General features: G+C 41.6%; 1 protein-coding gene across 4 annotated transcripts in view; it reads left to right on the plus strand.

Annotated features, from left to right (window-relative positions):
* LMBR1L (limb development membrane protein 1 like) overlaps positions 1-16,268 on the plus strand; it is a 79,643-nt gene that overhangs the window by 37,649 nt on the left and 25,726 nt on the right. For all 4 annotated transcript variants that reach the window (XM_075852183.1, XM_075852181.1, XM_075852182.1 and 1 more), the window contains exons 4-6: positions 10,367-10,506; positions 12,052-12,155; positions 12,434-12,560. In XM_075852183.1, the coding sequence (XP_075708298.1) occupies positions 10,367-10,506; positions 12,052-12,155; positions 12,434-12,560 (371 nt within the window). The remainder of the gene's footprint in view (positions 1-10,366; positions 10,507-12,051; positions 12,156-12,433; positions 12,561-16,268) is intronic.

Raw genomic sequence — 16,268 nt, forward strand, 5'->3', positions numbered from 1 at the left:
CTGTTTTTCAAGCAGATGCATTTAAATTCTGAAAAATGCTATTTTTTGTAAATTTTCTCTAAATTTTGCAATTTTTCACAAATAAAGACTGAATATATCGACCAAATTTTACCACGAACATGAAGCCCGAAGTGTCACGAGAAAACAATCTCAGAATCGCTTGGATAGGTTTAAGCATTCCGACGTTATTACCACATAAAGTGAAATATGTCAGATTTGAAAAATGGGCTCTGAGCCTTAAAGAGGCTCTGTCACCAGATTTTGCAGCCCCTATCTGCTATTGCATCAGATCGGCGCTGCAATGTAGATTACAGTAACGTTTTTATTTTTTAAAAACGAGCATTTTTGGCCAAGTTATGACCATTTTCGTATTTATGCAAATGAGGCTTGCAAAAGTACAACTGGGCGTGTTGAAAAGTAAAAGTCCAACTGGGCGTGTATTATGTGCGTACATCGGGGCGTGTTTACTACTATTACTAGCTGGGCGTTGTGTATAGAAGTGTCATCCACTTCTCTTCACAACGCCCAGCTTCTGGCAGTGCAGCACTGTGACGTCACTCACAGGTCCTGCATCGTGTCGGCACCAGAGGCTACACTTGATTCTGCAGCAGCATCAGCATTTGCAGGTAAGTAGCTACATCGACTTAGCTGCAAACGCCGATGCTGCTGCAGAATCATCTGTAGCCTCTGGTGCCGACACGATGCAGGACCTGTGAGTGACGTCACAGTGCTGCACTGCCAGAAGCTGGGCGTTGTGAAGAGAAGTGGATGATACTTCTCATCAGAACGCCCAGCTAGTAATAGTAGTAAACACGCCCCGATGTACACACATAATACACGCCCAGTTGGACTTTTACTTTTCAACACGCCCAGTTGTACTTTTGCAAGCCTCATTTGCATAAATACGAAAATGGTCATAACTTGGCCAAAAATGCTCGTTTTTTAAAAATAAAAACGTTACTGTAATCTACATTGCAGCGCCTATCTGCTGCAATAGCAGATAGGGGTTGCACAATCTGGTGACAGAGCCTCTTTAAGGCCCAAACTAGGCTGCGTCCTTAATGGGTTAATTTATTTTATTTTTTTTAACTTTTAATGCAATTACACCAGTAAAATGGCGTAATTATGTTGACAGATTTCCCTAAAATATAGAAAGTGTTGTGAAATGTGATCACTGTCTCCTTATTCCCTCTAGTATAAAAGCTATTTAGGTGAGGCTAATCTTCGTTTGTGGTTTTCTTCTTTTTTTTTTTTTTTTTTATATGCACGAAAGGATGAGGAATTCAGAATTGACTGAATATTTAGCAGAGCTGAGGATTTTATCAAATAATTCTGTGACACCGTTATGACAGTCAGCTGTTGTTTACAAGCCATAAGCCTGGCATGTGGGCCCATTAACACCCATATGTCACAATCGTGCTGCATTTGTTGATGACTCAAACCGCCTACCAAAACGAGCTCCGCTCCAATTAGAAATGATCTCTTACAGCCTAAAGTGTTGGGTGCATAGTGATCTGTGCGTGAACCCCTAAATAAAGTTCTAAAAGTTCTAGGAAATTTAGTATTCTAAGTACAGTGAAACCGTTATTAAAAAAAACACCATCTAGAAGACCAGACTTTATTTATTTTTTTTCAACATTTTCAGTTCCACCATATACTACCTATCTTCTTTGAGAAGACCACCCCTCTAAAAGTCCACATTTCAATGCAACTTTGGGTAGTCGTCGCAGTCTCAAAGTTTCTGTATTATTGTTGGGTTGGTAATTATAGTAACAAAGTATGATACTGTTTAAGGCCGTTCCCCTAAAATGTCTTCTTAGTCCCCCTTTTAAATGGGTCACTCCTCTCGCTCCTCTCCTCTCATTGATATGAGTTTTACGTTTCTTTTTATGATTATGGGGGTGGTCATTTTACTTGAAAAGCTGCTATTCTCTGTTAACAGCATTCAGAGATCTGCTTTACAGCAGCCACATGGACCAAAGAAAACAATAGTATGGTGATGACCCATTGACTTCTATGTGAGGGTTTTCTATGCATGATTGTTTCTGTGACCTGTGCAGGGAGTAGGGGATCTATGTCCATCACCGATTTATCAATGGTGGATCCTGCATTATCTATAAATAGGTGTTACCTGTCGTAATAATTAGATGACTACTGAGAAGTGATCTCTACAGAACAGGAAGTGTCAGCTGATTGTGAGGCTCAGTGGCCAGTGTGAAAACTGCAAGATTTCAAGATTTATTTTTTATAAATATTGATAGTGACATGGAAAAATAAAGCACAAAAATGTTTACTAAATAATTTACCATAAAAACTTTATTATATATATTTCTCTAGGACGTTACAAGGCTTTGAACTTTAGCAGCAATTTATCACATTTTCAAGAAAACTTCAAAAGGCTATTTTTACAGGTGCCAGTTCAGTTGTGAAGTGGCTTTGAGGGTCTTCTGTATTACAAACCCCCAATAAGTCACCTCATTTTAAAAACTTCACCCCTCAAAGTATTCAAAACAGCATTTAGAAAGTTTCTTAACGCTTTAGACGTTTCACCGGAATTAAAGCAGTGTAGAGATGAAATTTACAAATTTAGTGTTTTGTTTTTTTTTTTGCAGAAATTCATTTCATTGCCCAGGTTCTGCAGTTTTTAGAAATATCCCCAATGTGGCCCTAGTGTGCTACTGGACTGAAGCACAGGCCCCAGAAGCAAAGGAGCACCTAGTGGATTTTGGGGCCTTTTTTTTTTTTATTCGAATATATTTTAGGCACCATGTCAGGTTTGAAGGGCTCTTGCGGTGGAAATCCCCCAAAAGTGACCCTATTTTGGACATTACACACCTCAAGGAAATTATCTAGGGCTATAGTGAGCGTTTTGACTGCACACGTTTTTTACAGAAATCATTGGAAGTAGGCCGTGAAATAAAAATCTACATTTTTTTCCAAAGAAAATGTAGGTTTAGCTAATTTTCTCTAATTTCCACAAGGATTGAAGGACAAAAAGCAGCGTCAAATTTGTAAAGCAATTTCTCCCGAGTAAAACAATACCCCACAAATGGCTGTTTGGACACACTGCAGGGCTTAGAAGGGAAAGAGCGCTATTTGGCTTTTGGAGATCACATTTAGCAGGAATGGTTTGCTGAGGCCATGTCGCATTTGCAAAGCCCCTGAGTGGACAAAACTATGAAAACGCCCAAAAAGTGTCTGCATTTAGGAAACTACACCTCTTGAGGCATTTATCTAGGGGTGTAGTAAGCATTTTGACCCTACAGGTGTTTCATAGAATTTATTAGGATTGGGCAGTGAAAATAAAAGCAATCCTTTTTCTTCAATAAGACGTAGCTTTAGCTCAAAATTGTTAATTTTCTCAACATAGAAAGGAAAAAAAGAACCCCAACATTTGTACAGCAATTTCTCCAGCGTACGGCAATACCCCATATGTGGTCATAAACTGCTGTTTGGGCTCAGAAGGGAAGGCATTCCATTTGGAGTGCAGATGTTGCTGGATTGGTTTCTGCGTGCCTGTGGGACCAAAACAGTCGAAACCACTCAGAAGTGACCACATTTTGGAAACTACACCCCTCAATACACTCACCTAAGGGTGTAGTGCGCATGTTAACCCTGCAGGTGTTTTGTAGAAATTAGTGTGCATTCCATGTTGCAAAGTAAAAATGGGATTTTTTTCCATAGATATGCCAATATGCGGTGCCCAGCTTGGGCCACCATAACAAGACAAGCTCACTAATTATTATGCGGTGCTTCCCGGTTTTAGAAACACCCTACATGTGACCCTAATCTTTTGCCTGGACATTCGACCAGGCTCAGGAGTGAAAGAGTAACATGTAAAATTGAGGCCTAATTTTGCGATTTACAAAGTATTGGTTCACAATTGCAGAGGCTCAGATGTGAAATAATAAAAAGTGACCCAATTTTGGAAACTGCACCCCTCAAGGCATTTATTAAGGGGTGTAGTGAGCATTTTCACCCCACAGGTCTTTTCCATAAATGAATACGCTGCGGATGGTGTAAATGAAAAATTAATATTTTTCCCTAGATATGCCATTTCAGTGGCAAATATGTTGCGTCCAGCTTATGCCACTGGAGACACACACCCCAAAAATTGTTAAAAGGGTTCTCCCGGGTATGGCGATGCCATATATGTGGAAGTAAACTGCTGTTTGGGCACGCTGTATGGTTCAGAGCGGAGGGAGCGCCATTTGGCTTTTGGAGAGCGGATTTTGCTTGGTGGTAGTTTTGTTTGAGTATTGCTGGTGTTTCCGTTTATAATGTGGGGGTACATGTAAGCCGGGCAGAGTACATCAGGGGCATAGTCAGGTGTTATAATAATGGGGTAAAAAAACAATAAAATGATCCATAGATGTGTGTTACGATGGGAAGCAATCCTTTCTACACAGGCCGGTGTCGCACTGATATATGGCGTCCTTTCTAATTCCCCTTTTGGTCCACACTCCGCACCTTTGCAGTTTGGGGAATTTTGCTGGGAAGTGTTGGGCTGGATTCACACAAGCACATTACGTCCGTAATGGACGGAACGTATTTTGGCCGCTAATCCCGGACCGAACAAACTGCAGGGAGCCGGGCTCCTAGCATCATAGTTATGTACGACGCTAGGCGTCCCTGCCTCTCCGTGGAACTACTGTCCCGTACTGAAAACATGATTATAGTAGTTCTACGGAGAGGCAGGGACCTCCTAGCGTCGTACATTACGGACGTAACATGCTCGTGTGAACCCAGCCTGACTGTTTAACTTTTTTGTCGACGGAGCTGTATGAGGGCTTGTTTTTTGCGAGATGAGCTTTAGTTTTTATAGGTACCATTTTTGGATACGTGCGACTTTTTGATCACTTTTTATTTCAATATTTGTAGGGCAAAGTGACCAAAAAACAGAAACTCTGGTATAGTTCTTTACCGTTTTTTTTTTTTACGCTGTTCACTGCGTGCAATAAATAATAAAATATTTTTATACCTCAGGTTGCGGCAATACCAAATACGTATGGTTTATTATTATTTTTTTATCAATAATAAAGGACTTGATAAGGGAACAGGGCGATTGTGGTTTATTTTATTAATTGAAACTTTTATTATGTTTTCAAACTTATATTTTTCACTTTTTTTTTACACTTTTTTTTTACACTTTTTTTTTACACTTTTTTTTACACTTTTTTTTCAAGTCCCACTAGGGGACTTGAAGGTCCAACTGTCTGATGTTGTTTTTTTTCTAATACATTGCACTATCTACGTAGTGCAATGTATTAGATCTGTCAGTTATTCACTGACAGCAAGCCGATTAGGCTTCGCCTCCCGACGGGGCCTAATCGGCTTCCGTAATGGCAGAGCAGGAGGCCATTGTGTCTCATGTTGCCATAGCAGCAGTCACCAGTCCTGATTGCCTGTCAGGGCTGGCGATCTGCTAGCAACTGCTAAGATGCAGCGATCGCTTTTGATTGCTTCATTGCAGGGGTTAATGGCAGGGATCGGAGCTAGCCCTGTTCACATATGCGTTGGAGCCTGTTAGGGGCATCTGTCACATATCCGTCAGTGATTACCAAAAACAATAGCATGGCATGCTGCGCTATTGTTTCTGGTAAAATTATGGAGGCCCCGGCAGAAAGCAGACAGAACCTATTAAAGTCAATGGGTTGCGTCGGCAGTGTACATTGTTCAATGGAACCGTTGATGCCGTTATTCCCCCTTTCTGCTCCTTTGAGATGTCTCGTTGATCGGCGCTCCTTTACACGGCCCACATCGGGGCGTGTAATACATTTGGAAATGGTATTGTTAGGCCTTGTTCACACTTTCAGAATTCTGCTCTCTGGTTGAGCAGCACCAGTGTTGCGTACCGACGACAATTTGACAGCCAGCATTGGCTGTTAAAAATATTGTTTTGAGCAATATCTACACAGTGTTTATATGCTGGCCAAAAAAAACAACATTTCTCCCGCATAAAACAAGCCCTCATACAGCCAAGCCATTGAAGAAAAAAAAAAGTTATGGCTGCTAAAAGGCAGAGAGGTAAAAACTGAAAAATGTAGCTGGTCTTTAAGGCCTTTTCAGGCACGGTCATTAAGGGGTTAATAATACCATTGAAGAACATCAGTCGTCCATCTCTACCCCACCTGACATGGCTGATAAATTGGAAACCATGCATTGTATTCCACAGCACTGTAAAAAGACTCGAGGTATAAAAGCTTTGTTAGAAATGTAGCAATGACTTGTTATTACTCACTCATCCCAAAAACTGCTTTTACTGGCTTGACTTGAACTTCACCTATGAATGGCCTCCGTAACACTGAGGATGGCCTCCGAGCATGAACGTGCAGCGTGTCTCCGGTTCCTGTTTTTCCTTTGGCTCAGCGAGCATACATTGGGCGTACGTCATCACTCTCCCCTAGCTGTCATATGGTCTTCTATACATGCCATGGGCTATAGTCAGTAATATTTAGAATTCCCTTCCCATACAATACATTTAATCACAATATTGTCATATTTACCCATGGACAGTCCACAAGGCTATGAAATGTGACATTGGCTTGCCTTTAACCAGTTCAAGACCAAACCATTTTCCCCTGTTAATGACTAGGCACAGTTTAGCTTTCTTTTGTGGCTTTGGGAGATAGTACTATTTTTCTCGTTAGTTTATTAAGATAATAAATTACAATTTTGAAGTGATACATGGGGCTTTATTTTATGCCATTTTTTTTTTTTTTATTCGGGAAAATTGAAGAACACAAAGCAAAAATAGTGACTATTTTTTATTTTTATAATATGACAAAGATGCACAAATACATTTTAAATTGTGTGCCACTTTCCTTCTGCATGAATTACTGCATCAATGCGGCGTGGCATTGGGGCGATCAGCCTGTGGCACTGCTGAGGTGTTATGGAAGCCCAGGTTGCTTTGATAGCGGCCTTCAGCTCTCCTGCATTGTTGGGTCTGGTGTCTCATCTTCCTCTTGACAATACCCTATAGATTCTCTGGGGTTTAGGTCAGGCGAGTTTGCTGGCCAATCAAGCGCAGTGATACTGTGGTTATTACACCAGGTATTTGGCAGTGTGGGCAGGTGCCAAGTCCTGCTGGAAAATGAAATCCGCTTCTCCATAAAGCTTGTCAGCAGAGGGAAGCATGAAGTGCTCTAAAAATTCCTGCTAGATGGCGGCGTTGAGTCTGAACTTGATACAAGACCAGAGTCCACTGGGTCTGTGGGACTGACCGGTTGTGTCAGCGGGTCCTGCGTGTGTCTGACACGCAGGATCGAGCTGATATCTACCACATCCAAGTTATGAACTTAGATGGTATGGATAGCAGCTCGAACCTGCGTGTTAGAGACACGCAGGACCTGCTCACACTGAACCCGTCAGTCCCGCGTCCTGGCGGATTCAGGTCTTGGTGAATTATATAGCTGCTCAGTAAACAGTGCAGCTGTATCTCAAAGTGAAAATCAAAAAAAACCTGTCAAAGGTGTACATAGCATTTTTAAATGTGCCTTCCGGCCATCACTCAAAGTTGAAGGAGCTCACAAGGTATACAAGGTTGGGGACCGCTGCTCTATACAATCAATAGATTATCACGATTATACGATTACGCCCACTATATAGCCGTTCTGAAGTATATAGCCACCTATTGGTTGCATGCATCAGTATCTCATTTTCTCCAGTATTATCCATTGTAATTCTGTCTGTATAATGATGTGAAGGCTTTAATATTAATGGCAATAAATAACCGGAGTGATCTAAAAATGGCTACACCCACAATTGTAGGACGCTTTATGAAGGATTAGGGGCGAGTCACTCGCTCGAGTAATCCTATTTCTTGTTATGCCGGTACAGAATGAACGCAACGTTTCTTATATACCTTGTGACATCTGAAACCCAGAGCAGGCTGGGCAAAGACACATACATGTATATATTATCAGTTCCTGCTTCAACTGATCCTGCCATGGGTAGTCGTGTTCATACTAGTGCCAGTTTCATTGACCTCCCGTGTGTTTTTGGCAGTAAGGCCCTGTTCACACGGAGTTTTTTGCAGGAGGAAAATTCCTCCTGTAAAAACTGACCCTGGAGGTTTTCATGTTTGATGTGGTTTTTGACGTGGTTTTTGAGGCGGTTTTCCAGGCGGTTTTTCAGGCTGTTTTTGCCGAGGTTTTCACACGCATGAGGCTGGGTTCACACAACCATGTTACGTCCATAATGTACGGAACGTATTTCGGCCGGAAGACCCGGACCGAAGACAGTGCAGGGAGCCGGGCTCCTAGCATCATAGTGATGTACGACACTAGGAGTCCCTGCCTCTGCGTGGAACTACTGTCCCGTACTGTAATCATGATTACAGTACGGGACAGTTGTCCTGCAGCGAGGCAGGGACTCCTAGCGTCGTACATCACTATGATGCTAGGAGCCCGGCTCCCTGCACTGTCTTCGGTCCGGGTCTTCCGGCTGAAATACGTTCCGTACATTACAGACGTAACATGGTCGTGTGAACCCAGCCTGACAGCCTTCTGTCAACGGATCTGTCACCATTGAAATGAATGGTGATGCAAACGGAACTTACTTCACACTTGCCTTTCCGTTGAGGGGTTCCCCTGACTGAAAGCACCGACGGAACCCCTGAGCAGAAACCACGCTGATGTGAACAGGCCCACATTAAAAAAAACATTGTTTTCTGTTTGCATCATCATTGACTTCAATGCTGATGGATCCGTTGCTAATGGGATTCCCTACACTGCGGTATTGGTTCAGTCGAAACGACAGAACCCTTTGCACAACGGGGACAAACAGAAACAATTAGCAACGGATCTGTCACCACTTCACACTTGCCTTTCCGTTGAGGGGTTCCCCTGACTGAAAGCACCGACGGAACCCCTCAGCGGAAACCACGCTGATGTGAACAGGCCCACATTAAAAAAAAAAAAAGTATACTTACTTCTTGAATCAATTTCCCAACATCAATGTCCATTCGGTGGTACACCTCTGCTGTCGTCATTTCTGTTCCTGAAATGTTAAAAAAAAATAAAAAAGAGATGACATACATGAACAACTGCATAACAAAATTAAAAAATTAAAAATAAAAAAATCTAAAAAAAAAATCTAAAAAAAAAATCTAAAAAAAAAATCTAAAAAAAAAATCAGAAAAAAAAATTAAAAAAAAAATTCTAAAAAAAAAAATGCACAGCTCCATACATGTATAGCATGTATGGAACATAGGAGCAAGTGCACTTGTATTTGGATGCAGGACTTCGGTTTTCTGTATCCCTGAGTTCTGTCCACGATGTTTTTCAGCCTCCACGAGCAGACAGGAAATGACAGCCCCTTTCTGGGCTGGACTAGCAGCAGGAGACTGCAAGAAACTCCTCCAAAACTCTCGGCAATATACTCGTCAGAAAACACCTCACTAGTTCGAGGTGTTTTTTGACGTGTCCCCATTGCTTTCAATGCGGTTTTGGACGCGGAAACCGCATCAAGAAGGGTCATGTCCCTTCTTTTTGCCGCGAGGCGTTTTTTTACTCGCGGTAAAAAAACGCCTCCGTCTCCCATTGAAATCAATGGGAGTAATTTTGGGTCGTTTTTGGCGCGTTTTCCGACGCGTTTTCCGCGTCAAAAAACGTGTCAAAAAACTCCGTGTGAACAGGCCCTAAGGAGGGTACACAAAACCTGCCTATAGAGAGAAAAACAATTAAGCCCATGGTCCCTGTTGCATTTTTTTCTTCTTTTTCAAGAGATTTAACATTCGCAAGATTTGAGGATTATTTTGCGGATTCCATCACTCTGCTCCCTATTGGACTTGCTTGCAGTGTTTGTTGGCACAACCAGTGGTTGACACACACAGCTGAGGGCCCCTACTCAAGAACAGTATATGGGCCGCTTACTCTTTAATATTTTATCATAAATGACCCCCTTCTATGTCTCTCTCACAATCTGAGTAATTGTGAGGCATAAAATTCATCATCTCAGACATTTACGTACAATCTAATGGACCGAAGAAGGCTGCTTTAGGGTGACCGGGTGCCCTCCTCTTACCGAATGGGCCCCTGTGCAGTTGCATAGGTGGTACAAATGGAATGGCCACCCCTGGGCACAACATTCTGTCTAGTAGAAAATGCCCAGAAAGAAATGGTGTATGCTAGGCCTCTGATAACAAATGTGTGCAGTGTTACTTACAATCATTATAAATATGAATTGCAATATCTGAAGGTACATTAGTTGTTACCACGTTTGTTTTTGTAATTGTTATATATAATCACAGGACCAGAAAGCAAACCCTGCAATAGGATTTCACTATTTCACATGCGTCTGTTTACTACTGGAATTCTATCTGAGCACTTTATTCATATTTTGTTACTGTGTTTCTGTACAGGCTCTGGATGTGCACATTTACACTTGCTGTGTCCGTGGGGGCCGTACTCCTGCTGCCCTTCTCCATCATCAGCAATGAAGTGCTCCTCTCTATGCCACACAACTACTACATCCAGTGGCTCAATGGATCCCTCATCCATGGTGCGTGCAAAGTAACATGCCATAGGAAGAATGTCAATTATGTAGAGATTGCTTGGACTGAAATGGTTAAATGAGTAGCACGCAATCTGCATCTCCAATTTCATACCAGAAATAATTTGCATGCCGTGCCTTTGAGGAATTTGTAGAATTAAATGTCCTGCAGGACAAAAGATAAACTCATGACCCGGTTTAGGGACCATTTGTTTTGTGTTCTATTGGCTTGTTTTCACATTTTCATTTTTTTTTTTTTTTTTTGTATATTTTTGTAAAAAGATTACGTTAATAGATGGTCCAAAAAAATTAATTTTAATAAAGCTTTAATTGGATGCACGTTTAAAGGTGACCAGTCACTCAGGCTCTCATCTGTCCAATGCCATAAAATAAACTAGTGGGTACGAATCTAGCCACAAAATTAAATCATGAAGTCCCAATCGGCGAGCCTTGACTGCTAGGAAAAGTGTCCGGGCGGTAGGGAAGTATGCCAGGGCACCCTACTTTTTTTTTTTTTTTTTTTTTTTTTTATATAGCATGGAGGGCCATATGCGGCAAACCATTTTTCAGCCTTCCTATAAACATATAGTGGGTGCAATTCTACCCACTAGTTCAGAGTTGTTGGGGAGACCTGTCCTGGGGTCAGTAATACCAGTGCTTGTGGTAAAGACTTAGTCTTATACTTTTTGTGCAGCTCTTTCATACAGTTGAAAAGCTATACAAGAAACTGTTCTCAAATCTTTCCTGTACTCAGACCACATACACTGTATAATGGCAAAAATTGTCAGACGCCTCATGTAGGAAAAGAAAGCGAACAGACTTGGAGGTTGAGATGTGCAGATACCGTGCAGGCTCCTATAACTGCAGTCACCCAATACTGGCGGCAGTATAATCCATGGCAGAGCTTCGTATTTCTAGTTTACCACCTTATACAACTGGTCACCTCAGTCCTGTTTCTTTTTATTTGGTCATGACTTATTCTGATAAATCCTTTTATCTATTCCACTGTTTCTTGTCCAACGGCTTCCTCTGCCAGATCAATTGGTGTTCTATAACCTTCAGAATAACTCTTCTAGCCTTAGGCCATGTGCACACGTGGTGGATTTGCTGCAGGTTTTCAGTGGGAATTAATCACAGAAAATCCCCAGAAAATCCCCAGAAAATCACAGTATAATACATGTGAATAGACCATCCACATGAAGTGAAAAAAAAAGTACATGTTAAAATCTGCAGTGAATTTCAGCCTTTACGAAGTAATAAATCTGAGGCCCGTCTCCTCTTCAGAAAATATTCTTTTGCGTTTGTACTTGGCCTAAATCATTGAAATCGCACTGCTTATCCTATCCCACATTCAGGGGGTTTTTTGGCTGCACACACAAGTAATCTTCTAAGGAAAATAGTTTTTATCCTAGAAAATCTATAATTACTCATAAATCGGAGACAAATGTACAAATAATCCATGAAACAATTGGCCTACAAACTCTTATCACCTCATTCATAAGGCGTGTAACATTTCGTCCATCCCCAGTTAACCCTTTTGACTCCTTTTTCTAGGCCTGTGGAACCTGGTGTTTCTCTTCTCCAATCTGTCACTAGTGTTTCTGATGCCGTTTGCGTATTTCTTCACTGAAGCAGAAGGATTTGCAGGATCAAAAAAGGTAAATCCGTGTAATCTTGTGAGTCTTCCCCTATATTTATGTGCCGAACTAGAGAACATGAACCAGTGATCAGGGATATATTCAGAGAATCTATCGTCTAGTTTCATACCTGTTGTGTGAACCTGCCAGATGATAATGTGGATCTCTAACCATCCTTAGATTTTTTTTTTTTCTTAGCAAAGAAACCGCTTGTGGATGCCATTCACACTACGTATAATTCTACATGTTCTGTCCGCTTGTCTGTTAACAATCAATCTTCTTTGTGGTCCTGCTCGCAGGGAGTCATGTCCAGAGTATATGAGACCTCCGTAGTTCTTCTGCTTCTCACCCTCCTGGTCTTTGGCATTCTATGGGTGGCATCTGCAATTGTAGACGATGATGCTGCTGGAAGGGAATCTCTCTATGGTATGTCTTTTAGATAACTAGTCAGATGCTGATGTTTGTATAATGTTGCTGATGTTTTGTATAATGCCATGGTAAGCCTCATGGCAATCCGTATACACCCCCCACCCCTACATGAGAGAGAAGTCAACTGAGATTCATCACAAACTACCATGCAGAATGGGACATAATGATCAACATCTTGAATAAGCACTGGCATGTTCTCAAATCGGACTCGGATCTCAATAAAATTCTGGGAGATAGAGCTCCGTCAGGTTACCGTAAAGGGAAAGGCATATCAAATCTCCTAGTCTCAAGCCACTTTTCACGAGATGACACCAGTAGGAATACATCGACTCCAGGGTTTTTCCCATGCAAATTATGTAAAGCTTGCAGAGTGCGGAGAACCCCAAAAGAGTCGGTGGACGGTTTTGGGAACAAATAATTAGTTAATTAGAGACCATATAAGATGCACATTGGAAGGTGTTGTATGTTGCCTAGAATGCCCACGTGGTCTGAGATATGTGGGAAAGACAACGAGGGAACTCCGGGTTCGTATTGGAGAACATATAGGGACCATCATCAATTTTGACAAGAGTGAGAAAGAGTCTGACCCAAAACAAACCCTTTACCCCCACTCCAATTGCCCCAAGAGAAGACATAACCTGGATTGGACCACCCTTCGGGGTTGGGCTATATGCAAGATTATTTTGGGCATTCGGGGTGGCAGTCTGGATGAGGCTCTCTTGAGAGAGAGAGAGAGAGTGTGTGGATTTTTCGTATGAATTCTGTCAATCCTCATGGCGTAAATGGGAGCTTTAATTTCGGCTGTTTCTTATAACGGGTCATAGTATAGTCTTCTTGGAGTTATATACCTCATTGTTATGTGGTTGTCAATCTTCTAATTGCCCCCAGAAAGTCTATTATTATGATTTAGGTCCTAGTGTGAACTGTGATGCAGTAAAATATGTAGAGATAATGGCAACAATGTAGATCCATATTGATATTTATTGTGCATCAATAGGGTAATGATGGATAACCATACCATATTGTATCTCTCTTTTTTCATTATCATATTTATGTTCTCACGTTTCATCTAATATTTTTATAAACTCGTATTAGTTTCTTTTTCGAGGTCACTTCTGATTGTTACAAATGGTCTTGCTTTTGAGAAACCGGTACAATACTGGATTTTGCCAGATGTACTGCTACACACTAATACAATGTAATTCATTACATCCTTTCTGATTGGTCTTCAATTCTGTCAATCAACTTACCAATTTGAGGGCTGCTGGTTTTGCAATCGCCACCCCTAGAAGCCAGAAATGCAGGCGAAACGCGTGTCGGGTGCTTAGTCGCTTTTTTAATCCATCCAATTTAAGGTCCTAGAAATTCTCTGCAACAAATTATCTAGCCTACCTCCAAGTAAATCACAACTCTGTGACTAATCTCTAGACACAGCCGAGCGGCTACACTGCCTGATGCAAATCTCAGAGCGGTTTTCTGGCGCATGCACCCTCTGTTCTCCAGGCTTACCCCGCAAGCGGGACTAGCGGAGTAACCGCTGAGCGCAGGAGGCCGCTCTTACCATACACTCAGAGTGGCTCTTCCGGCTCAGGGTCTCCATCTCACTGTGCTCCTCAGAACACGCCCAATTGCCGCTAGTGCAGGGCCTCTCCACCGCTGGGCTTCAATCCTACAGTCCGGTGGAGAGACCCTGCTTTCACTCAAGCACTAGCAGGACTAACATAGTTTTTTTTAATTTAGCCTGTAACTTTTCTAAGTGCTAGTGCAAACATTGGTGACCTATTGGCATGATTGATACTCTGACACACAGGGTGTCAATACTTAATACTGTGGTATATAAGGGGATATATTGCTCCCAGTCCAACGCACCATGTACTCATGGCACATGGAGTGGCTGTGATTTCTGGAGACCATGAGAATTAGACCCTATAGTATGTGTATAGACAGTACATAGAGACTAATCACAATAGTCCATTGGCAATCTACCTTAGAACACCCTATAGTGCCTTGAGCACTGCTTGCACGTATGAATAGTCAACATTACTTGTTTAGACTTAGGGTAATTTCTAATTGAACAATACATATAGTGAACACACCCAATGGTTTCAACCCCTATTCTATATAGCAGGACTGGTTGCTGCCATGCAGACGTGGTTCTACCATTGGGCATCAATTTGAATTAGGGACTTGTGATTTATTTACACATGAGGCATCTCATACTATTGTGGTTTTCAATTTATTACCGTCGTAGAGTATTCAATCAACATACGGACTGAATTACATCCTTAGTGCAGAGTTAGAGGACATCTGCACATGATACATTACACTTTCATTAGATTTTTTTAATGATCAATAATTTTCTAAGTTTTTTTTATTTTATATGTTCTCTATTGAACCACACAATTTTTTCCCTCCCTTTTTTTTTTCCCGTTTCCAATTTATAGATGCACACAGAGTGTGGTTCTTTTTGCTTCAACAATTCAATTAAAAAAATTGAGGGCAGTTATCCACTTTATCTGCCTACATGTTAGATCCCGATACATCAACAATATATTGCCAATATGTCACTCTGTAATTTGCCCAAACTCCACACATGTAGAAGTTTGCTGAATAGGTGGAATTACTATATGCAAATATGTGTGGGGTTTTCCCACCACACAGAAAGTGATGGCATATTACTAGGATATGCCATCACTTTCTGAATGATGGGGGTCTTGACTGCCAGGATCCTTACCGACCCTGAGAATTAAGGGGCCACAGTGATGGTTTAGCGCTGCGGTCCCGCTATAAAGTTTTTCACTGCATAGTGGTGCTCCGAGACACCTGCTGTACAAGGAACTGCAACACTGCTCCATTCAAGCTGGCCTTAAAGGGAATGTGTGTCGCTAGAAATTATTATTTTTTTCCAGTTATACAGTTAGTACATAAATGATTACACATTGTTTTAATTTTTTCACAAGTCAGGAAATATTATAAATTAGATTATAATTTATAACCTTTCCATGTGCTGGTCACTAGAGGGAGCAATTCCCAAAATTGCAGCATTGGCAATGTGGTAAAGCAACCTCATTGCTTTATGCTGCAAATTTGGAGTAGACCGACTCGCTCTAGTGTCCTCACACAATCCCCCCTCCTTTATTCTGGCTGGTGCCAGGAGAAAAGAGGAGGTTGAATGTTCAAACCTCCTACACTGTGTGCCGCCATTTTCTGAGCGAATGCACAGTGTAGGAGGATTAGATACAGTGGTAATCAGACAGTATAACACGAACATAATACACACATCACATACACAAACATAACTTACCTGCTCCTGCCGCCTCCGCTCCTAATTCTTGCGTCTGCGCTGCCTTGAACATATGGCCGGAAGTCGTCATCTTACTGTCCGGCTGCAGCTTCCGGTCCACATGAAAATGGCGCCGGATATCGCTCTACCAAAGACCGACCTCTTGGTCTGTGTGGGAGCGGCGCATGCACCGTTCCCACACAGAGGGATTACGCTATAGTGAATGGAAGGGCTCCAGTTCGCATTGTCTATGGGGATGTATGTGCCGTATTCCATCTCTGTATGTGTCGATTAACGACATATACAGAGATGAAAAAAATGGCAGCCCCCATAGTGAAGTAAAAGAGAGAAAAAAGTAAAAAGTACAACACAAAAACACGAATAAATAAAATTTATTTTAATGACGTACTAAAAGCAATATT

This window comes from Rhinoderma darwinii, chromosome 2 (assembly GCF_050947455.1).
Source record: "Rhinoderma darwinii isolate aRhiDar2 chromosome 2, aRhiDar2.hap1, whole genome shotgun sequence".
Classification (NCBI taxonomy): domain Eukaryota; kingdom Metazoa; phylum Chordata; class Amphibia; order Anura; family Rhinodermatidae; genus Rhinoderma; species Rhinoderma darwinii.